The sequence below is a fragment of the Carassius carassius genome, chromosome 22 (assembly GCF_963082965.1).
Source record: "Carassius carassius chromosome 22, fCarCar2.1, whole genome shotgun sequence".
Classification (NCBI taxonomy): domain Eukaryota; kingdom Metazoa; phylum Chordata; class Actinopteri; order Cypriniformes; family Cyprinidae; genus Carassius; species Carassius carassius.
Window position 1 is genome coordinate 10,156,865 of NC_081776.1, and position 25,322 is coordinate 10,182,186.

General features: G+C 41.4%; 1 protein-coding gene across 1 annotated transcript in view; it reads left to right on the forward strand.

Moving 5' to 3' along the window:
• Window positions 1-25,322, forward strand: part of LOC132098907 (exocyst complex component 4-like) — a 119,666-nt gene that overhangs the window by 16,297 nt on the left and 78,047 nt on the right. The window contains exons 8-9 of the mRNA XM_059505181.1: window positions 10,751-10,896; window positions 11,117-11,205. Of these exons, the coding sequence (XP_059361164.1) occupies window positions 10,751-10,896; window positions 11,117-11,205 (235 nt within the window). The remainder of the gene's footprint in view (window positions 1-10,750; window positions 10,897-11,116; window positions 11,206-25,322) is intronic.

Genomic DNA, 25,322 nt, shown 5'->3' on the forward strand with positions numbered 1-25,322 from the left:
AAAATTCAAACTCAAAGACAGTGTAAAAACTGAGACCTCATAACCTACTTATGTCCATATCATTCTCTGCATTCACTGTTTTTCTTGCCTTAAAGTATTCCATCTCTTTACATTCTCTTTCTCCCTGATTCGTATTCCATGTGTGCTCTTTCAAAGCATTGTTTATCTGCATGATAGAGAGGATTCAGTCATAGAAACAGGAATCAGGAGAAGGAGGGGAGAGAAGGATGGGAGTGGAGGTGCAGCTAGGGAATGAGTAAATGGGTTTGTCATCACTCCATCAAACAGGGCAAAGTGTCAAACTGTGACCTTGTACTTTCCTGTCTTTTTTTAAACTCCTAATTTCAAAGCAGTCTGCAGAGAGTGGTAACGAAAGAACAAGCTTGGCCCTGCCAACTGTTGCTAAGGCCCCGCTGAGCTCTTTGCAGACACTAAGTAACAAGATGCATCTTTCCGCGAGGGGACTAAAGATGTCAAAATATGCATTTAACAGCAGTGTGACGAGGGGTTTGACTGTGTGCATGTACTGCCTCTTTTATATATATATAAGTTAATGCGGCTTTATATGAAATCACAGTAAATAGGCTTTTCAAAAGTTTGGGTATTTATGCTGTTCAAGGCTGTGTTTATTTGATCAAAAAATACAGTAAAAACTGTAATATTGTGAAATGTTATTACAATTAAAAAAAAAATATATATATATATATATATATATATATATATATATATATATATTTATATTTATAATTTATTCTTGTGGTGACAGCTGAATTTTGAGCAGCAGTCTTCAGTGTCACATGATCCTTCAGAAATCATTCTAATATGCTGATTTGGTTTAGTTGTGCTCCTTCATAATTGTGTGGAAATCGTGTTAACATATAATGGCTTTACTGTAACTTTTGATCAATTTAATGCATTATTAAAAAAAAAAAAGTATTTCTTTAAAAACTAATCTTACTGTTCCCCAGACTTTGGAACATTATGATGTATTGGATGACCAATGCAGTTTGATTCATAAGGAAGTGTTCTTACAACACTGTCATCTTGGCTTTGTTGAAATGGCTGGTATTAAGTGTTCAGTGTGTTTTCCTGCTCAAGCGGGCTGGTTGCAAGGGGCTGCAGTGTCTCCTGTGGTCACGGTGTGAGATAATGTAATTCCTTGATGAGAATCTTCATTGAGGTAGATGAGGTTTTCCTAAACATGTGTTTTCTCTCTCTTAATCTCATCTCTTCTTCCCTTCTCTTGACTGCGACAGCGTTTTGTCACTTCAGACTAGTCCAGATTCTCAAGCACAGACGCTTCCCCATGAGATCAAGTTCTAGAGCCCCAAATCTGAACCATCATAAAAATGCACAGCATCTTCTAAAGACACTCAAAAAAGCAGCTTCCTTTTTGTTTTCTTTTTAGTAATTTTCTGTTCTCTATTTTTTTTTCTGTTATTTTCTGTCACTTTTTTCTCATACTGTGACACTCTTGAGTTCTGGCATGAGATGTGACTTACATAAACGTCAGTCTCAAGTGACAATTATGGCCCTGTTCTCATGCACTGATGCACCTGATGTTCTGGTGTAATTTTTTGGGGTTACCTTCATGATAACCTCTTGTTCTCTTTTGTGTAAATGAGACCCCTGTAACCCTTGTATTTCTGTCCTAATATCGAACTTCTGTTCCAAAATTTTCTCTGTTCCTGTGGGAGACAGGAATTACATTGACCTTTCCATTACACTGAAGACACGAAGGCCATGGACAGATGGACCTGAGAGACATGTTATTATCTTTATTTCTTTCAGTTCCTGGCTCTTTGAACTGTGGCTCAGCCGTTTTTGAACACAGTAGAGTAGGGCTGTGCAATTAATCGCATTCAAATTGTAATGCGCATCTCGTCAGTAAAGCCGGTTCTGTGATAAGTAAATTGAGTAATGGTAAATTGAGATTGAGTAAATCACCATCACCTGCTTTCAGATTGAGCGGCTTTCACTACACAGAGCCGTAGTTCACTGACAAGCTAGGCGATATCGCGTTCAAAATCTAATTCGATTCATCTGCGATTATGAGGGCAATTTTGCCTAATTGTAAGAGAACTACGGCTCTGTGTAGTGAAAGCTGCTCAGTCTGAAAGCAGATGATGGTGATTTACTACTAATCACAGAACCGGCTTTACTGACGAGATGCGCATTACAATTTGAATGCGATTAATTGCACAGCCCTGCAATAGAGCAAGTATATATATATATATATATATATATATATATATGTATGTATGTATGTATGTATATGTATATGTATTTGTACAGTCGTGGCCAAAAGTTTTGAGAATTTCATGAATATTGGAAATTGGAAAAGTTGCTGCTTAAGTTTTTATAATAGCAATTTGCATATACTCCAGAATGATATGAAGAGTGATCAGATGAATTGCATAGTCCTTCTTTGCCATGAAAATAAACTTAATCCCAAAAAAACCTTTCCACTGCATTTCATTGCTGTCATTAAAGGACCTGCTGAGATCATTTCAGTAATCGTCTTGTTAACTCAGGTGAGAATGTTGACGAGCACAAGGCTGGAGATCATTATGTCAGGCTAATTGGGTTAGAATGGCAGACTTGACATGTTAAAAGGAGGGTGATGCTTGAAATCATTGTTCTTCCATTGTTAACCATGGTGACCTCCAAAGAAACACGTGCAGCCATCATTGCGTTGCATAAAAATGGCTTCACAGGCAAGGATATTGTGGCTACTAAGATTGCACCTAAATCAACAATTTATAGGATCATCAAGAACTTCAAGGAAAGAGGTTCAATTCTTGTAAAGAAGGCTTCAGGGCGTCCAAGAAAGTCCAGCAAGCGCTAGAATCATCTCCTAAAGAGGATTCAGCTGCGTGATCGGAGTGCCACCAGTGCAGAGCTTGCTCAGGAATGGCAGCAGGCAGGTGTGAGCGCATCTGCACGCACAGTGAGGCCAAGACTTTTGGAAGATGGCCTGGTGTCAAGAAGGGCAGCAAAAAAGCCACTTCTCTCCAAAAAAAACATCAGGGACAGATTGATCTTCTGCAGAAAGTATAGTGAATGGACTGCTGAGGACTGGGGCAAAGTCATATTCTCCGATGAAGCCCCTTTCCGATTGTTTGGGGCATCTGGAAAAAGGCTTGTCTGGAGAAGAAAAGGTGAGCGCTACCATCAGTCCTGTGTCATGCCAACAGTAAAGCATCCTGACACCATTCATGTGTGGGGTTGCTTCTCATCCAAGGGAGTGGGCTTGCTCACAATTCTGCCCAAAAACACAGCCATGAATAAAGAATGGTAACAAAACACCCTCAAACAGCAACTTCTTCCAACAATCCAACAACAGTTTGGTGAAGAACAATGCATTTTCCAGCATGATGGAGCACCGTGCCATAAGGCAAAAGTAATAACTAGGTGGCTCGGGGGCCAGAATGTTGAAATTTTGGGTCCATGGCCTGGAAACTCCCTAGATCTTAATCCCATTGAGAACTTGTGGTCAATCCTCTAGAGGCGGGTGGACAAACAAAAATCCACTAATTTTGACAAACTCCAAGAAGTGATTATGAAAGAATGGGTTGCTATCAGTCAGGATTTGGCCCAGAAGTTGATTGAGAGCATGCCCAGTCGAATTGCAGAGGTCCTGAAAAAGAACTTTGCATAAAGACTCTTTGCATAAATGTCATGTAATTGTCGATAAAAGCTTTTGAAACGTATGAAGTGCTTGTAATTATATTTCAGTACATCACTGAAACAACTGAAAAACAAAAGCAGTTTAGCAGCAAACTTTTTGAAAACTAATATTTATGTAATTCTCAAAACTTTTGGCCACGACTGTATATGTATATGTATATTCTATGTATAGTTCTGCTCGAATATTGCTCATCAGAGAGACTTTGTATCCATTTGTTATGAAGATGATGGCGCTTGTTGTAATCTCCCTCTACACATTGTATTACTGTTCCTCCTCCTAAGCTTCACAGTCTTGAGCCCAGAAATGATGGGTAAGAGGGTGAGGGGAACAAGAGTGTAAAAAGGGGGAAAAAGAAAGGAAATTACAAACTTCCCACTTTGACAACTTGTTTAGATTTAGAGGGAGCCACACAGCCTCAGAGTAATTGGATTATACAGTGTAAGTGAGGCGTTTCATGCCCTGACAGTGATTAGTCTGGCAGCGGAGGGAGAGGCAAAGTGCTTCTGTTTCATGTCGGCGAGATAGACAGACACACGGCCTCTAAATGAGCTGTTGTGTACAAGTCTAAATGATCTATTGTAACTGGCCACAGCTTGCATATCGCTCGTGGATTTGAAAGATTTCGGCCACAGTGTTAATGATCATAACAGTTTATTTTCATATTTTAAACCCAGTGTTCCTTTTTCCCCCCAGGTTTTATGCTTTAGACTTGCTGGTTGTTTTGAAAAGCGCCACTCTTATATTCATCAATTACGACATTAATTATGGTTCTTTTGTGATGTGCATCTCTGTAATAGCAATTCTTGTCATGGACCGTACTGAGTATCGCTGATGAGAATGCTATTGACCCAGTTGTAAAAAGATGCTGCTCCAAGCACTGACCTCTCAGTGCGATATGTTATATCTACATTGAACTAGAATATATCAGAAGTGCTGGACACAATGGAGGATAAGGGGTAGAAAATGCTCATTGAGGCTTTTGAATCCATTGTCTCTACAGTGTGTCACTGATGAGGTCAGCTTGTGTTTTTAAAGAAAGGTTATTGGTTCTCCGGAGAAAAGGGATTTTTTCCCCCATGTCTTACACTTGAACAAATGTGTTCTTTTAATGCAGAGGCTCACACTCATTTTTTGTCTTGTGTGTTTTACTTTTGTTTTGCCTTGTCTTTTGTTTTGGTTTGTTTTGTCCTAGTTTGTCTGCTTTTGTTTGGTTTATCTTGTTTTGGATTGTCATGTTTGTTTCTTGTTTCTTCTAATATATATATATATATATATATATATATATATATATATATATATACAGTATTTTGTTTTTTAATTCTTATTATTGTTTTATATTATTTTGCTGTTTTATTGTTTTTATTACCTTTTTCTATTTTTATATCTTTTCTTATCTCTCTCTTTTTTTAAATAACTTCATAAATGTTCCTTTTCATCACATTATTGTCTGCTTTATTGGACTCTTTCCTCATATTATTTGAATGCTCAATGGTAAGGCCTATAGATAGATTCACTAGTAACTAAATACATCTGGCATAAACCAGCGAATATTCAGTTCGTAGGTGTACAGTATATATAAAAAATAAAGAGATCGATTAATCAGCTTTTTAATGTCATTTTTCTTTCTACCTGAGGTGTCATATTAACACATTACCTTGGCTGGATGCATCCAAGATCAATATTAAGCATTAAATAAGAAGTATACTGTTTATATTAGATTAGAATTTTTTTTTTGTCGTCACTATTAATGCATGTTTCTCAAACACCCATGTGTGTTTATATGACTATGAATAATGGTAAGGTATCCATGGAGACAGAATCCCAGGTTTATAATGCCCCTCTTCCATAATGATTATAGTTTTATTGTCAGTCGGGTCATACATAGTTTAATTGCACAGAGATGGGTAAAAAAGACCAAAAAATAAATAAATGAAATTAGGTTGTTTTGGTGAAATGTAAAAAATTATGAAGGTCATACATTCCACCCAGTTAAAAAAAAACCTTTAGAAATGATAATGTTTTGGTTTCAGACTACTTCTTGGAACCCATGGAACGAGAGGAAACTGTGTTTCCTTCGTAATCTCGAGGGGTTGACGAGAGGCAGGAAGCTTTGTTTATTTCCCTCATTTCTTAAAAGCACTCTGCAAATGTCTATCATCAGAGAGCAGGTGCTCACCTGCACATCCTTCAACACTGTTTTTCTTCTTTAATTAGCTTGATTTGTGACTAATAGAGGGGATGAGTGTTGCTTTTCACTGTTAATTAAATTGAGAATGTGTCCTCAAAGACAAGGGGCTGGGTTTAAAGGTTCACTAAAGATCAACTCTTGGTTTTCCAGACACATCTGAAGACGTCGCTACACTTTGTGATGGTTTTGAGTCAGAAGGAAAAAGAATTGGTGTAGGATAAGCATTCGTGCACATGACAAATCCAGCCAGTGTGCTCTGCGTTTATTATCTGGTGTGAAAAGCCATTTGCTGTTTCTCACAGGCTTTTGTTTCCCGAGACCATTTTCAAGCTGGTCTTTTCGTGGAAGAGGCCATGAATATTGATTTTTCCCTTCTGTTAAAACAACCTAGTCTTTAAGCCCCCAATAAAGAAGAGGGCCTGTGAAATGAACGTCCGGAAATGGAAGAGTTCAGAATGTGTCCATCACGTTACTGCTGCTCAAAGTGGTGATTTTATTGTGTATCAGCCCTCCCTTTTTCCTCATAAAAAGGTCATTTGGAGGTCATTTTTCCTGAGAAAAGTCATTGAAGTCTTTAGTTTACTACGAATTTACCAAATATTTTCACAACCGTCTAGTCATTTTGACCCATCATCCTTAGTGTATGTTTGCAGAGTTTTTTTCTCCATGAAGACGCAGAGTGGTGTATAAATTAGCTGCCCTCTCAACATGGCTATGACACCGGCTAAAAGACTTCAGCGTGGTGTTAAACAGGTCTTTTGTTATTTTGTGTCCATCCATGGGTGGCATAAATCGTAAGTGGGCCGCTCTTTGTCTTTGGCGTTTTTAGACGCTCCTGCTGGAGATATGCACGCTGTATGTTCTGCGTGTTTTATTGCCAGACTCATTTGAGGGTTCTTTGTGTTGTTGGCTGAGCTCCCTCTGTTGTTTCCACCTACTTGTTTGGTGTTTTAAAATGGACACAGCCCACGCTTCTTCTCTGTGTTACGAAAAACGAAGGCTGTTCTAATAAGACGCATTATAATGGGGAAGAAGGCACTTTTGATGAGGCATGAAGCGTTTTTGTGAAAGTGACCTTGCTGGCTGTGGTGGTTGTATAATGAGTCTTGTTTTCAAGTTTTCCTGCCTTCATCTTCCTGTATTTTTTTTCTGTTAAACATCTTGCAAAAAATATGTTCATGCACTTACAGTACACACAAACCATGAAGAATAAATTCATGCTTAAGCATAATAAAACCACACCACCACTAAAACCTAAAGGATATTACCAACAATTTGGAAAGTGAAAATACCAATTAAATTACCAATATTTACAATATCCACACTTTTTTTTTATAGTTTCTTAAATATCTTATTTCTTGACTTTGACATTTACGTTACATTTTTTAAAAATCTTTTAATGTTTTTACCTTTTCTTTTTATTCCTTAAATTGTATACATTTGTCTTTTTTATGCCAGTGCCAAAAACAGACTTCTGTTCTACGGCACATTGAATGGATAATAAAGTGTTAAGCAACTAAAGTAAGCTCTGTATGAAGGGGACTTGAAAATGCACTGTACTGAAGGGATTTTGCCATTTCCTTTGCGGGGAATGGGGATGGATTTGCTGATTTTATGGATTTGCTGACTTATCACTTCCTAATCTCTCTTGTACATCTCTCTCCATCTGTCCCCTTCCTGTGTTTGCAGTTTTTTTAATCATGAAATCTCTCTCTCTCTCTCTTTTTCTCCAACCATCCATTCATCCTCCATGGCTGATTTCCTTAAGTTCTGTGTTCCCTTCTCACTGAATTGGGTCACTGAATTGGGTCCAAACTCTTTCATCAGGCAAATGTTGGCATTTAATTAAGTTGTTGGTCTACATGCGAGACCTGCTCCATCACTGGATCAGATGGGCATTAGTAATTAATAATTTGACAGGAATGTAAGAAGCTGGATTGGACTTGCCCGTGGGTTGAAGAATGGCTGTTGATGAGGCTTCCCCTCCTCTCAAAGACTGTTCCCTTCTTCCTCTGTTTAATTATGCTATTATCAGTCAGATGAAGTTCCATCTGTCCTTTCCTAATTCCATCTTCACTTTGGACTGTTTTGCAGCTGGGATTTACAAAATAGGGCAAGCAAATTGCTCCATTAAATTATGGAGCCATTGGAAATGGCTTGCTAATTTGTGGGAAAGTTTACTTGAACTTCTTTTTCAGTCCTCTTGCAGCAGTTTGAATCTCTCTTAATGGTTATTAATAGTGTTGAATGGGATATTCATGAACTCAGATGTGCAGTTTTAATCAGAGATAATGGGATTTTGGGAAGGATAGGCCAGAGACAGACCTAGAAACAGATGCAGTTAAGTCATTCTAGACTAGGGGTATACGTAACCTAACTACATATTTAACCCTCTATTGCATGAAATATTACTTAGACATTGTAAAAAATTGTTTGCATGTTTTTATGACTTAAAATGAGCTAAATAACAGATATATACAATTTTCTTTTAACAAAGTTTAAAGGGGGGTCGTTGGTAAATTGTTGCCGTATGGCATATTATTTCAAACAAGACTCAACAAATCCATCTTATACTTAGTGAAATGCATCCTGGCATTTTGCATCTGCCCTTCTCAGATGCATGCAAGGGCCAGTGGTCTGTGCGTTCTCTGCGGAGAGGATCTGGAGGGACAAAGTTTTGGGGCCCTCTTTTATTTTTCCCCACCACAACAGCTTGTGAAACTCTCATCCAGGTTTACATCAACCTTGTTGTCTTCATCACTGTCCACAAGCTCATCCTCAGCTATCAACAGCTATTTCTGCCCTATTCTCTTTCCCTCTCCCATAGAAGTAGCTTGGATGCATCTTTTATAGAGAAAATGGGATAATGTGTTACAGATAACCTACAAAATAGCTTAAATCACAAAGTAAAATAAAATTATAATGTTTTTACCTTTAAAATATAAGCAAAAGTTGTAAACATAGTCTCAGAGTAGTTTCATGCTATGTAAGTCAATGGGACTCCATTAGGTTGAATGCACCAGGACGTTTCCATATTTGCACATAGTTGCCATATGGCAACAAATGTATTTTAGCATATTACAAAAAACATATAAAATCAAAACTGAATTTAATGTTAAAAATTTAAAGTTTACTTATCCCAGATAGTGATTTAAATTATTTATTTGATTAAAATTTTCCAAAATTCTGAATAAAAAGCAATCTTCTGGAGCCCCAGACAGTGATGTTTGCATGTCAATGTACATGAGCAAAAAGGACTGGCAAACAGGATATCCTGGTCATGTAACCTCATAAATTGTATTTCCTTCTAAGTAAAAGCCCCCTTTTCACAACTAACTGTAAAATTTTTAAGTCACAGCTTTTTGGAAAATTAAGATAAAGTAATTGTTGCCAAATGGCAACGCTATGCAATAGAGGGTTAAAAAATAAAAATGAACTTCAGAGTGTAACGATGAGTCAGAGGCGTTCGGATCCATGTGCTACTGCATTTTTCTTTATTAACAGAATGGTCACACAGGCAATGATTAGAGAACAGCGTCAGGTATGCTGGGGATATCCAAAATCAGAAACAGTACCAGGCAAAGGTCGGGGCAGGTGGCAGAGAATCAAAATCGGTATACACAATCCCAAGTCAAACACGGAAGGAACAAACACTAGGAAAACGCTTGGAAATGCCAGACAGAACTAAACAAGACTTCGCAATGTGAGTGTGGATGAGTGCAACCTTTATAGTGTCACTGATGGGAAACAGGTGAGGTTCAAAAATAAGTTCATAGACAGGGGTTTATGGGAAATGAACTGTGTACTGTGTGGTGAATAAACGGATGTGCAGTGACTGGATCATGACACAGAGCTGTCAGAATTGATGTTATGAACAATATTTGTGTTTGAATCTCTATACAATTTAATCTGAACTGAGTTGGAAAGGTTTTTCTTCAGGTTTATACACAGGTTTATACAGTTAAAAAAGTTTGGGTTCAGCATGATTTTTAGTTTTTGTTTTTTAAGAAATGATAAATAATTAATAGAAATATTTTTTTAATCAACAAGGATGCATGAAACTAATCATAAGTGGCAGTAAAGACTTTTACATTATACAAATAAATGCAGGTCAACGTTCTGTTCATCAAAGAATAATGGAAAAAAATGAATTGAAACTGAACTTTTGAAAATTAATGATCACAGTTCCACAAAAAAAATATTAACTGATGATAATGAGAAATGTTTCTTGAGCACCAAATCAGGATGTTAGAATGATTTCTGACAGATCATGTGACAGCTGGAATATATTAATATATCTATATAGTTAAATAAAATACATAAATATATTAAATAAATATATTAAAATAGAAATAAGTTATTTTAAATTGTAATTAAATTTCACACTATTACAGTTTTTTTCAGTATTTATCTGTTTTGATTAAACACTTTCAAAAACACTTTTGAATGGTAGTGTATATCATTAATCTAATAGTGGGGAGAAAACCGAATGCTGTCAAGTTAGTTAATACAGAGGAATAAATATTTAATTTTCTCACAGTATAAATGACTCCGTATAATCATTAAAATGTACTGTATAGCTGCCTTTATATTTATAAAAGTAGTCTTTTCGCAAGTGAATCATCACATTTGGGTATCCTTGGCATCAAAAGGTTAGAAAAATCCTTGGATTAATCGACCATCCCATCCCTTTTCTAAACCTGTTTACTTGTGTTTGCAAAGTGCTCTAATAAACTGTTCATCACTAGCTGTTTAGCACATCTAGTAGAACAGCCACTTAAAGCATCAAAAAGTGTAATGAATTTGGATGTTTACTGTAATTGTAATGTATGAATGAATAAACATTAAAGATTGCTCTTATGTTCTCTCAGGTGCTGCTAATGGACTACCTGGATGTCAAAAATACCCGTAGAGCTGCAGAGCCTTCGGCACAGCTGTCCTACGCCAGCACCGGCGGAGACTTCGGAGCGTTCTTCGGAAAGAAGAAACCTCTCCGACCTAAACAGTCTTTATTCAAGTAAGTTTGCTCATGCAGAGCGATTCAGGAATTGAATTGGAATTGGAAGGGTAACAGCAGACAAGGACCACACACATAGACTGGGTTAAGTGCCTCATGATGGGAAACTATTTTCTCCTTGCTCTTGGGTGTACAATTCGCATTAGACAGGTTAACTTAAAATTAAAACCCTTGACTTAACTTTTGACAATTTTTATTTTATTTATTTTATTTTTTTCAGGTTTGAGTCTTCTTCTCATGCCATTAGCATGAGTGCATACTTGCGGGAGCAGCGGCGAGAACTCTACAGCAAAAGCGGGGAGTTGCAAGGTGAGCAAGGGGAAGGGGGAAGCTGAGTGGAGGGGCAGAGAGTACGGCAGAGGACGGCAGGTGCAGTGTGAATAGGATTGAAGGAGAGAATAGGGCGATGATGGAGAGGAGGGCCCTGAAGTCATCAGGGTGAAGAGTCGCTTAGCCATGTATCGTTCACCTGTTAGAGCTTCTTCTTTTGTTCGGCGTCTCTGTGCTACACACACCGTGCTGGAGTTAGACAGACATGCCAGAGAGCATCTCTTTCTCTCTCCTTTTCTCTCACTCTTCAAAATGACCTTGCAGTTTCAATCAGCGGTGCTTGACAGTTGTGTGTCCCTTCTTGTTTTTCTTTTCCCTTTTTTTTTTCAAGCAATCCCTGTGAGAGACACACTCTGTGAAATGATTGAGAATGAGCGCGAGGTGTTAAGAAAAGAGAAATGAAGGACTCATAGAGGGAGAGAGGTGAGAGGCAGATGCTTCTCACACCATTCAGAAGTAGAGACTGTATTTTTTTTGTCTTGGCAAAAAAGTTTCATAAAAGAGAAATAAATGACAAGAAATACTCTCTGGCTCTCTGCTTCTATAAGCTTTTGTTTCTCTTTTTTTTATCTGTTTTTAAAGGGGTTTTAAAGGAATAGTTCACAAAAATATACACTACTTATTTTACACTATTTTATTTCTTATTTCTTATTATGCTGTTTGCATATACAGTATATCAGGGGCGTTTCCTCCGTGGAGGCAAGGGAGGCAGTGCCTCCTCAAAATATTGGATGAGAAAACAGTTTGTAGAACAAAAATAAAACAACACCAATATTAAAGATAACATTAAAAAGTGTTTAAATCACTTGTTCTTCTAAAGAAACGTTCTCCAACTGTGACACTAGCAAGTAAAGTTACAGCATAAGTCCACGTCTCTCACGCATCCCCTGAGCCCATTGAGTTTTAACAGACCCCTTAAAGCTTGCAGTGAGTTTGGTGGGGGGTAATTGAGAATGAATGGGGTAAAGTCATGTGAGAGGAAACGATGCCTCCATCGCGATATGATTGCATGTGACTGGTTATGTTTGGCTGTGTTTTGTTCATGCGATAAATCCCAACTCTTGTGTTCATTCGCGTTCGCAAATCGGTCTGAATGAACAATATACTGTAATGGCATTAATGAGAAGACCAATAATAAAAAAAATTATAAAATAATAATAGAACCTGTCAAGCAAAAAAACTCTTCAAAGAGTTTTCTTTATTTTCATGACTATGAAAATTGTAGATTCACACTGAAGGCATCAAGGGCTATTTGACCAAGAAGGAGAGTGATGGGGTGCTGCGCCAGATGACCTGGCCTCCACAGTCACCGGACCTGAACCCAATCGAGATGGTTTAGGGGTGAGCTGGACCGCAGACAGAAGGCAAAAGGGCCAACAAGTGCTAAGCATCTCTCGGGGAACTCCTTCAAGACTGTTGGAAGACCGTTTCAGGTGACTACCTCTTGAAGCTCATCAAGAGAATGCCAAGAGTGTGCAAAGCAGTAATCAAAGCAAAAGGTGGCTACTTTGAAGAACCTAGAATATGACATATTTTATATATATACATATATATGAATGTATATATACACACTCACCTAAAGGATTATTAGGGATGCACATCCAGGGCACGAAGCTCCCGTTCCACCACATCCCAAAGATGCTCTATTGGGTTGAGATCTGGTGACTGTGGGGGCCATTTTAGTACAGTGAACTCATTGTCATGTTCAAGAAACCAATTTGAAATGATTCAAGCTTTTTTGACACGGTGCATTATCCTGCTGGAAGTAGCCATCAGAGGATGGGTACATGGAGGTCATAAAGGGATGGACATGGTCAGAAACAATGCTCAGGTAGGCCGTGGCATTTAAACGATGCCCAATTGGCACTAAGGGGCCTAAAGTGTGCCAAGAAAATATCCCCCACACCATTACACCACCACCAGCCTGCACAGTGGTAACAAGGCATGATGGATCCATGTTCTCATTCTGTTTACGCCAAATTCTGACTCTACCATCTGAATGTCTCAACAGAAATCGAGACTCATCAGACCATGCAACATTTTTCCAGTCTTCAACTGTCCAATTTTGGTGAGCTCGTGCAAATTGTAGCCTCTTTTTCATATTTGTAGTGGAGATGAGTGGGACCCGGTGGAGTCTTCTGCTGTTGTAGCCCATCCGCCTCAAGGTTGTGTGTGTTGTGGCTTCACAAATGCATTGCTGCATACCTCAGTTGTAACAAGTGGTTATTTCAGTCAAAGATGCTCTTCTATCAGCTTGAATCAGTCGGCCCATTCTCCTCTGACCTCTAGCATCAACAAAGCATTTTCGCCCACAGGACGGCCGCATACTGGATGTTTTTCCCTTTTCACACCATTCTTTGTAAACCCTAGAATTGGTTGTGCGTGAAAATCCCAGTAACTGAGCAGATTGTGAAATACTCAGACTCACCTAATAATCCTTTAGGTGAGTGTATATAAACGAAGAATGTAGCAGGTGTAAAACAACATGAGGGTGAGTAAATTGTGATAGATTTTATAATTATAATTTTATAAAAGTAAATATTTTTGTGAACTATCCCTTTAAAGGTGTTGCTTAAGTATTCGATATTCTTGGTGTGTCAACTTTGCAAGTGTACAAACTGAAATTTTCTCTTTGTCAAGCTGTTTAAAGATGATTTCAGTTGATAGCGATCCACCAATCACAGTCAACTCGTCAGTCTCAAAAAGAGCAAAATGAATGTGACGATTAACATTAGATAAGGAAGTAAATGGGCTTCTAAAAATCTCATGGTGTTCCTTCAAATGCTTTAGAAGTGAAAAAGGGAGAATATTTGATTTGTTGAGCATTTCACACCACCAAATAGGAGATGAGATTTCCACTGTTCATTTGTGCCGTTACAATACAGGCAAAGTGTCTCTAGCCTGAAAGGATGAGAGGAGATTGAGGGGATGAAATAATTTAACGGAGGAGAGAGTTGAAAGTCATTGTTTCATTACGTGGGCAGAGGGGGCCATTCATGGATTTCTTAGGGAATAAATTAGAAAACTTACAATATGTATTGAAGCGGACACAGGAATGTTCGGTATTTTAATTAAGTTTGCAACCACACAGAGATTATGGCATAAAGCATTAGGGCTGGAGGATGGTCTGACATGACTGAATGGTTGTAAAAAAAAAAAAAAAAAAGATTTTAAATAATACATAAATAAGCAGATCCTGCAGTTAGTATAATGACCTCTCACCACAACCTTCACTGACTTTTAATATATTTTACAGAAATTGTCACATATACACAGAAATTTTGTATAGTATAACATTTTTGACACAGTCCAGTCACTGTGCAAGGCTAAATGGTACAGATGTTTAAACATCTGTACCTTTGCAGTGCCATTTTTGCCAGCAGGGTCTAAATTTCATAAGGATTTGATCCATTAGCAAAGCACTATTCCGCTTTCCAGTGACATACAATGGTAAAATTTCTCAGTGTGCTGTAAATAAAACAGTACTTCACCAGTTTTGAAGTGGGGAAGTGGGGAAAGTTAGTAAAGTTAGAATTGGAATGGGTTCAAAACATGTTGTAGGCTAAACTTGATCTTGCATCACTCATATGGGCACTTAGGCTCTTTCTCCTTCCACTCTCCATTTTTCGTGCTTTTCCATAATATTTTAGTTGAATGAATGGAAAATTATTGGAAAAGTGAACAGAAATGGCATTGTAGCATGTGAACCATGTCTCATACAACCTTGCCCAATCTCTCAATTTTTATGGGCTTTAGCAAATTTTTGTTGTTGTTTGTTTTTATTTGATTGGAGCATGTTGCAGGCTTACCTTGAGCTTGCATTTCATGCATCAAGGCCAAAATGGCCTCTTTCACTCCATACTCTTTTTGTAGAAAACATTATAGGAAAAGTGAGCAGGATTGGGATTTTGAATATGTTTCTGGTTAAACTTGCACTTGCAGCACTTAGGTTTTTAGACGGCTATAGTGGACATTATAGTGAGTGGAAAATGATTAAAAAAAAAAAAAAAAATGGGAGCCAGACTGGGATTGGAGCATGTTACAGGTTTAACTCAAACTTTCCTTTCTTGTATGTGCACCAAGGCTCAGTCTTTCTCCCCCAACTCTCTTCATTTTCCAGGCTTTTGCATGACTTTGTAGACTGTTATAGTGGAGAATGAGAAGATAATGCAACCTTATAATAGGATCAGACCATGTTGCAAGAACAATTCAAACTTGCATTTCTCATATGAGTGCACCCCCACAAAGTATCTGGACACCTAAACCACACCTGAGATTCTATGATTGACAATATTAGATATTGTTTTCTGTTTTATATATGATGGATCCAGTAGTAATAATGCTATATGTCCTATATATATATATTCCTATCTATGTCGTTTGGCATATTCCTTGCATTTTCCACAAACCTGCAAACCGAAAGAAGCAGAGATGTAAGAATAAAGAAACAGAAAAACTCATTGTGTGTTAGGCGGAGATTATCACAAAGCAGGGAGATTCTTATTTTTCCTTGAACACGTATACAAATAGGGTTTTTCTCCTCTACTGTTGGCTTACAGCGAGAGGATAAAGGAAAGGTCTTGTTTATGCATGATGTTCCTCAGAGAGAGAGCGAACGAGAGTGAGAGAGGTGGATCACGGTGAGTGGCGGGGCTGTGGGCGGAGGACAGTTGTTGTCTGTCGCTCTGATTTGTGAAGCACAATAGGGGTAGGAGAGGTGCAAATGGAAAAATCCCTCACCAGTGGGGTGAGGAGGTGAATATGTGGGTGTGTGTGTGTGAAAGTGTGTGTGCGATTGTGTGAGCTCAGTCAGATTTCTCTACACTAACGAAAGTTGTTGTGTTTGTGGATGGTGCCAGAGTCTGTTTTTAGTAGAGTTTCCATCAAAAACTCAAGCTTTACAGGCACTTCTAGATAACTGGCTCTCTGTCTCAAAAACAGCTGTTTCTATGAGACCTCTAAAACTTTTACAAGTCAGAGTGCTGATTTAGGTTTCACACATCCTAACGGAGACAAAATTCTGGATCTTTTTTCAAAGTAGGCTTTCATTTTTTGTTAATTCAATCAAAAGTTGACTTGAGTTGACTGTAGATCCTGATATGCTGTTTTCAAACTTGAACCTGAAAATAAATTTAACTTTAATATTCAGATATTGGATTTTGCTGAATATATATTTTTTCCCTTCTTAAAGGATTAGTTGACTTCCAGAATAAAAATGTCCTGTTAATTTACCCACCCCCATGTCATCCTTGATGTTCATGTCTGTCTTTCTTCAGTCGCAAAGAAATTAACGTTTTTGAGGAAAACATTCCAGGATTTTTCTCCATATAGTGGACTTCAATGGGAACTAACGTGTTGAAGGTCCTAATTCAATTTGTGAATTTGCGGATGTGCATTGCAGAGCTAGTGCAAGACAAGATGTGCATTTGTGGTTAAAAAGTATATGAATGTTTTTTTTTTATTAAGAAATTGACAGATTGTTTCGCTAGATAAGACCCATATTCCTCAGCACAGTTTGCAAAGAACCAGTATTTTGGCATCCTGTATTTGTGCTTTTCTGTCATACAGTATGACTTCTCATATAGCTCATAATTAACATAAATAAACATGCTCTGTAACTATTGCGAGGAAGGATTGTTGTAATACTGAATGTGACATGCAGATGCAAGGGACAGATGCTTTAGCATTTGTAAAATAAACAGCTAAATAAATTAAATAAATATATAAATAATGATAATCGCTCTAGTTATTATCACTTGTTTGCCAATGGTGGCACGTGTGTGCATTTACTCTAGCTGAGTGCCAAATGATTTCAGACCAGACATAGTCTATTTGTTAAGCGACAATGACAAAATTCTAAGTGAAGAGGAAAATAGGATGAGTTTTTTAATTAGGTCAGATGATTTAAAAGTAGCCCAATTCAAACAAAAAAGTAAGTACGTTTTTGCTGTTTTGTTTGCGTCATGATCTGATCTCTGCCAGGTATTGGTGGCCTTGACCTTTCTGATTCTTTCTTTTGTTCTTTCTTTGTTTCATTCATTCTTTCATGCTCTTTCTCTTTCCTCTTGACCTTTTATTTTTGTAGATGTTGATTAGCCAGCCCCATATCCTCTGTATTCAGCATTGGCATTTCTTAGCATCTGTTTTAGAGCACCAAAGACAGTTTGCAATCAGGCATTCCAACTGAGAGCCGCCGAGCGAGAGTGGAAAGATTAGACAGACTGACAGACACCATGGGGAGCATTGTTAGGTGTGATTTTTGAAGAGGGACTTCACTGTTTGACACACAATCAAGGCATGTTTGATGGACACTGACGAGAGGCATAGGACAAGAAAAGGTCACAAGTTTCTTTTCAAAATATAAAATCTAGATGAAACCTACATGAAAATACTTCAAAAGACAATGAGACTGAGTGTCATGATGGTGTTTGTTTATTTAGACATGCTTAAATGAATATTTCACCGAGTTTCACTCAATTTTCTCTCGGAACACAAAATGAAAAGTTCTGAAGAATGGTTATGCTTCTCTTTTCTATACAGTAGTAGTGGACGGGGACCAGGGCTGACAAGTTCCATAACGTTACAAAAGCTCCATAAAGTATCATAAAAGTAGTTCATACTAATTGTAAGCTACATTCCAACTCATTTTAAGCCATTTAATAGCTTTATGTGAAGAACATTATTCACTGACGTTCATTATATAGAAAAAAGCAGCTTGGACATTATTAATGTCTCATTTTGTGTTTAATGATGGAAACAAAGTCAATCAAGATTGAAAAGACATGAGAATGCATAAATTATGTCATTGTTACATTTTTGGCAGAGCTGTTCCTTTAAGAAAACTCTCTGAACATCAAAAGAAATAAGCAGCATTAGCTTGAGGAAAGGGCATTGTTACTGTATGCAACAGACTGTTAGCATTGTGCCAGATCTTCTGTTTTTTGTGTGCGCGTGCGCGCGTGTGTTTGTGTGTGTGCTAAACCTGATGATCTGTGTGCTAAATGAGGCCTGATGGAACCCAGAGATTCAGAAGATATGACACTCCAGACGCCGCATGAGAGCAAAGCTCTTTAAATGGCTCTTTAAGCGAGATGGCTTTATGTGTCAGAGAATTGATAAAATATCATCTGTCGTGTGTTTATCTTAATGACTAGATAACCATGGCTGGAGTCTTTATAGCCACAGATGCTAAAACATCACGGATCTACCTGCATCTGAAGAAGAGAGAGACAAGCGATAGAGAAATGAGCAATTAAATTACTCCATTATGCGGTTGCAGTTTTCCCATTTTGTTCTTTTATTTTATTTATTCCCTTGGCTCCACATCCGGCACTCCAAATTGAATCCAAACACATAAGATCGGCCGCTTATACCGGAACACCAGCTGTGGAACGTCAGCAGAGCATTACCTATCTGTCTGTCTGTCTGTCTGTCTGTCTGTCTGTCTGTCTGTCTGTCTGTCGGTCGGTCGGTCGGTCGGTCGATGTTTAAATATTAAGTTATAAGAAGTTATAAGATAATATTCCTTAAAATATTATCTGTAATAATATTGCTTATAATATTATCTCACTGGGATCATATTATCCAGTCTGTCAAGCTGAACTCATAATGTACTGAAAAAAAACACCCATCTTTAGATGCACGGACAGGTTTGTTATGCTTCTGCTGGCATTGTGTCACAGATCAAAAAGTCAAATACTGAAATTCACTCACAACCGTGTCCTGTCACATTCACAGAGTGGCGCAGCAGTCAGCCAGTGTGCGGTCTAGTCGGATGCTTCATGTTCATGGGGGGGGGCGGAGAGGGAAAAAGGTGAAGGACAAGACAGAGAACAAGGGTGGTGATGATGATGTCTGGATGAGTGGAACAGCCTTTTAAACACAATCGCAATCACTTGGCTCTCTGATTCTAAATCAGTGGAGCTTGAGAGGGCAGCAGAGACCCGTCTCAACTCTCATGTTCCTGTCCTCCAGTTACAGTGAGACTCAACAGAGGTGGCCTGTGGGGGAACGAGATGTGTACACAGAGACAACACAACCAGAAAACGTACTATGTTACTAAATGTAACCTCGGTTCTCTCTAGAAGAGAAGGGAAAAGTCTCTTTTCACGAAATACTGTAGCAAAAAATTATCCTTAATTTTGTATTTTTGTAAAGCGCATTTGCAGCAGTACACAGCCATAGGCGAGACGGCTCGTTCGCTCATTGGCTTGTTCTGCGGCAACTGCACAGCCTATCGAGCGCAGGCTGATGCAACATCAGACCAATAATAATTCCCGCCGAAACGGGTGTGGCCCAACCTATAAAAGGAGCTCGAAAAGGCTGACTCACCTGATTTATTTCATCGCCGAAGCGAACCAGAGTGAATCGTACGCACAGCAGAGAACGCAGTACTCGTTCGCTCTTCTAGAGAGAACCGAGGTTACGTTTAGTAACCGAGTACGTTCTCTTACGAGAGCTCTCTCGTACTGCGTCTTAGCTAAGATGCTACGGGAACCCAATGTAAAACGCCGTGCGCGCAGGGATCACAAACCAATAAACCTGAAGCAACGCCCAGGATTTACAGTGCACAGTCACCTGAGGAACTCACAGAGAGTCCAGGACAGGAAGGGGGGAAGCCCTCCGTCCCATATCTAGCAGCATCCGTAGATGCGGCAATATGACATCACACAGCCGAGACAAGGCCTGACCAATGTGGCAATGCGGGTCTTACGCAATACTGCCCATATAACAGTCGGCAGCGCATAACGCTCACGAACTCAGAGTTCCCTTCAGGGCCCTGATTCGACTATACCGACAGCAGCCTTGCTTGCAAGGCGGGAACCTCCAGGTTATAGAACCTGATAAATGTAGAAGGCAAGGCCCAACCTGCCGCCATACATATATCCTGCAAGGAGATCCCAGTAGACCACGCCCACGACGAGGCGACGCCCCTTGTGGAGTGTGCTCTGACGCCCAACGGGCACTGAAGGCCCCTGGAAGCGTAAGCTAATGCTATAGCGTCAACTATCCATCTGGATAGAGTCTGTCTCGAAACAGCCATTCCCTTGGAACGTCCACCGGACGAGACAAACAGCTGCTCAGTCTGTCGAAAGGCAGCAGAGCGAGACACATAAGCTCTTAAAACCCTGACAGGACAAAGAAGACTCGAGTCTCTATCCTCTCCTGACAACGGCAGGGCAGACAGGGCAATAACCTGAGCCCGAAACGGCGTGTTGAGGGATTTCGGCACATAACCGTGCCTAGGTTCGAGTATGACCTGAGTCATTAGGCCCAAACTCCAAGCATGACTGGCTCACCGAGAGCGCGTGCAGATCACCCACACGCTTCACTGAAGTGAGAGCCAACAAGAATACTGTCTTGAACGACAGATGCTGAAGGCTAATTGATTGGATAAGGTCAAAAGGGGGACCCTTCATGGCCTCCAAAACCGCCGCGAGGTCCCACATAGGGACTGACGGAGGTCTGGGAGGATTCAGCCTCCTAGCTCCTCTAAGGAAGCGGATGACCAAATCATTCCTTCCTATTGACTGACCGAGCGCTGTTTCAGAAAACGCTGCGATGGCCGCTACATAAACTTTGAGCGTGGATGGGGCTCTGCCCTTATCCAACAGCTCCTGTAGGAAGGAGAGAACCTCCATCACCTCACAACTAAGGGGTGAACATCCTCGAGCTGTGCACCAGCTGGAGAACACCGACCACTTCGAGGCATACAGACGTCGTGTCGAAGGAGCTCTAGCCTGAGTGATGGTATTTAGCACTCCCACTGTGAGATCAGCGGGTAACCGTTGAGCGCCCACACATGGAGGGACCACCACTCTGGTTGAGGGTGCCAAATCGAACCCCTGGCCTGCGAGAGGAGGTCCCTTCTCAACGGTACTGGCCACGGGGCGTCATCTGCTAACTGCATCAAATCTGGGAACCATGGTTGGTTCTTCCAAAGAGGTGCTACAAGCAGTATTGAACATCTCGTTTCTCTCACCCGTTCCATCACCTGCGGAAGCATAAAGCGGGCAGCACGGCCATTTCCGTGACAGCGCGCTTTCGTTCTTGGAAAAGAACGCGGGGCAGTGAGCGTTTTCGTGGGACGCGAAGAGGTCCACCTCCGCCCTGCCAAATCTCTCCCACAACAGCCGGACTGTTTGCGGGTGTAGAGACCATTCGCCCGTAGGAACATTGCCTCTGGACAGCCTGTCTGGACCCAGATTCTGTAGCCCAGGCACATGCACTGCCCTCAGCGAACGCACGTTGCGCTGAGCCCAAACCAGGAGGCGTTCCGCCAGCCTGTACAGGTTTCGGGACCCGAGACCGCCCTGGCGATTTATGTAGGACACCACAGACATGTTGTCCAAACAGACTAAGACGTGGTGGTCCTTGATTTAGGGACAAAAGCGAATCAGCGCGTTCTCCACTGCCAGCATTTCCAGACAGTTAATATGATGGAGCTTTTCCCGTTCTGACCACAGGCCAAAGGACGGTCTGCCCTCGAGCAGCGCTCCCCATCCCGAAGTGGAGGCGTCCGTCGACACCATCTTCACATTCGGGGAAGTCCCCAGGCTTACACCTGATTGGTACCAGCCGTTTGCTGTCCAGGGTTTCAGGGCTGTGACACAGCTCTGATTGACCTTGAGACGCAGTCGGCCAGACACCCACGCTCTGCGCGGCACCCGCGCCTTCAGCCAGAGCTGCAGGGGGCGCATGCGGAGCAGGCCCAGCTGCAGAACCGGAGATGCTGCGGCCATGAGGCCCAGCACCTTCTGACAGTGTTTGAGCGAAACGGTCGAGCCGCAGCGGAAATAACTCGCTGCGCGCTGAATGCCCAACGCGTGCTGTGGTAACAGCCGCGCCGTCATGGAACACGAGTTCAGAACTATACCCAAAAACAGAATCGTCTGACTGGGGTTCAGCGAACTCTTCTTCCAATTGACACTGAGACCGAGCTTCTCGAAGTGATCGAGTAAAACGGCCCTGTGCTCCACGAGCTCCGCTCGTGATCGAGCCAGAATCAGCCAGTCGTCCAAATAATCCACTCTGAATGCCTCTGAGTCTAAGAGGAGCGAGCGCTGCATCCATGCACCTCGTAAACGTACGAGGAGCCCGGACAAGCCGAACGGCAGGACTGTAAACTGGTATGCCTGGCCCTCGAAGGCGAATCTCAAATATCGCCTGTGACTTGACGCTATCTGTATTTGAAAATACACGTCCTTCAGATCTATTGACATGAACCAGTCCCCTCTGCGAATCTGCGCGAGGAGCTTCCTGGTCGTAAGCATTCTTAAACTGCGTTTCATCAATGCCTTGTTCAGCTGTCTTAGATCCAGTAAGGGCCTGAGACCCCCGTCTCTCTTGGGCACCAGAAAGTATCTGCTGTACAGTCCCCCCTCGCTTTGAGCTCGAGACACAGGCTCTACAGCCCCTTTGCTCAACAGTTTTGATATTTCGGCCGAAGTATGTGTGCTACTTCTGTTTTGACCGTAGTTTCGATGCGCGCTAAAAAGTGCGGAGGGCGTCGGAAAAACTGTAGCGAGTAGCCTCTCTTTATAATGCCTAGCACCCAATCCGAAACCCCTGGAAGCGCTGACCATGCATCTGCATGAATGGCTAAAGGCTGGATGCGAAGCGCGCTCTGTTGACTGGGCAACGGCGGCGCTTGGGTGCGCTGCACCATGGGCGTTACGCCTGTGGCATTTGAGGCGGAGAGCGCGCTGATCACAGCGGGCAGATCGCTCGTCCTCGACCCCATCCCGGTGCTAAACCGATTGGGGGAGGGCTGAGCGGGTCCCATGGGACTCGTGATGTCTGCGAGTAACTGTGGGCTGCAAGCGTGCACATTTACCACTTTCGACTCGCTGTCTGCCTGGGCAGAGCGTACGTGCATGGGTTTCGCTTTTACAGAAACCACGCGCCGTGTGTGACATAATGTATGTGGGCACTGAGGAGTGGGCACGTTTACTATGTAGTGCGCGTGATCGACTTGAGTCGCTTTTATGGGCGCGGGCCCTGTGTGCAGGGCTGTGCTTACATGTGGATATGGGCACTGAGGAGTGGGCATCGTCACTACATTTATAGCACCATCGGCCGTGGCCGGACGAACGTGCACGGGTTTCGTTTTTACAGAAACCACATGACGCGTGTGACATAGTGATTGTGGGCACTGAGGAGTGGGCACGTTTACTATGTAGTGTGCGTGATCGACTTGAGTTGCTTTTATGGGCGCGAGCCCTGTGTGAAGGGCTGTGCTTATATGTGGAGATGGGCACTGAGCAGTGGGCATCGTCACTACATTTATAGCACCATCGGCCGTGTCCGGGACACCAGAAATTACAAAATTTCTGGGTAGCCGTGATAACGGTTTTTGTGTGCAGGCAACCGTACAGGCTTGCGCATTATAAAAGACGCTGAAACAGTCACAATCCCTTGAACTGAAACAGCGGCGCGCTTGGGTGAGAGCCCGGCCACAGCGGAACTCGTACACCGGCGCTTCGATGAAGCAGCCATCGTGTGTAGTGCAGACGCAGCGTCATGCAGCAGGCATAGATGGCTTTCCTAGGATGGCTTCGGGGCTCCCGGCCTCACCGTAATCCTCTGCCGCGGTCCCTGCGGCGCGGGGCGACGGCCGGTAGAGCGAGAACGGGTGTCTCGAGCTGCGTTGCTGAAGCTGTTGTGATAACGGCTTTTGTGTGCAGGCAAGCGGGCAACTGTGCAGGCTTGCGCGTTGCAGAAAACGCTGAGACAGTCACAATTCCTGGAACTGAAACAGCGGCATGCTTGGGTGAGAGCTCGGCCACAGCGGAACTCGTACACCTGCTCTTCGATGAAGCAGCCATCGTGAGTAGTGCAGACGCAGCGTCACACAGCAGGCTTTAGATGGCAACACCGCTTTTGCCGCCGTCCAGCAGAGGGCGGACAAAGGTGCGTCGCTATCGCCTGTTCCACCGGCGGAAGTGACTGGTAGTTCCTGTTTTTAGCATCATCCAGTGTGGAGAATGCTAGTGAGACAGACGAAGTTCGCGCTGAATATTTATTTATTTATTAACATATCTTTATTGCGAGGATTAACCCCTTGAGATGAAACATCTCGTTTTCGAGGGGGTCCTCCAGTACATCAAAGCAAATCAGCAGAGCAAATATCACGGTCAAAAACAGCACAACAAAACACAACAACACACTCATTCCAGCTCACAATGCTCAACCCCACCCCACCCAGCACGAACCCCACAAGTGACATGACAAAAAACAACCACATGACTAGCATTGCACAAGATCAAAGACTAAGAGGAACACAAACAAGAACATTGATGATGATATTAACAATAATAATAAATAAATAAAAATAAGGACATAAAAATGAGAGATAGTAAACACATGACCAATGAATTCAAGTCCAAGGTCAAACAAACAAAACTAGAAACAAAGACAATTGTTCCAAAGATGTTCCCCGAGGGCCCTTCGAAACTCTGTAAGTGAAGTTAAAGAACGGATAGAAAATGGAAGATTATTCCAATCATATGGAGCCTTAAAACAAAATGCATATTTCCCTACCTGTCTTTTAACTCTAGGAACAACAAAAAAGATCTGATCATTGTGTCACAGGCTGTATAGCGAATTATAAAGCACTAAGTGTTGCTTGAGATAAACTGGATAATTCAAGTAATAACTTTTAAAAATAAATTGTAACCAGTGATACTGTCTCCTGGCAGAAGGGGCAAACCAGGACAGATGTCTATACAACACACAACGGTGTGTCCTTTAGGGACAGCGGAGAACAAAGCGGCAAAGACTGTTGTAGACCACATCAATGGAATGCAAACAAGAAGCAGTAGTATTCTGATAAATAATATCGGCATAGTCCAAAATAGGCATGAGCAGCTGTAAGACTATTCTTTTCCTGACCAGAAAATTAAAACAGTTAACAGATTGATAAAGTATTTTAAGACGAGAGTTGAGTTTGTTTGTCATAACTTGTACATGAGTACGGAAAATGGAACGTTCCAAGCCTTCGCCACCTCTTCGTGAAGCTCAGGAAGAAATGAGGCGGGCTTTGAGAAGTACGCTCATCCGAAAGAAAAATACCATCCAGCCGGGAACGAGAGGGG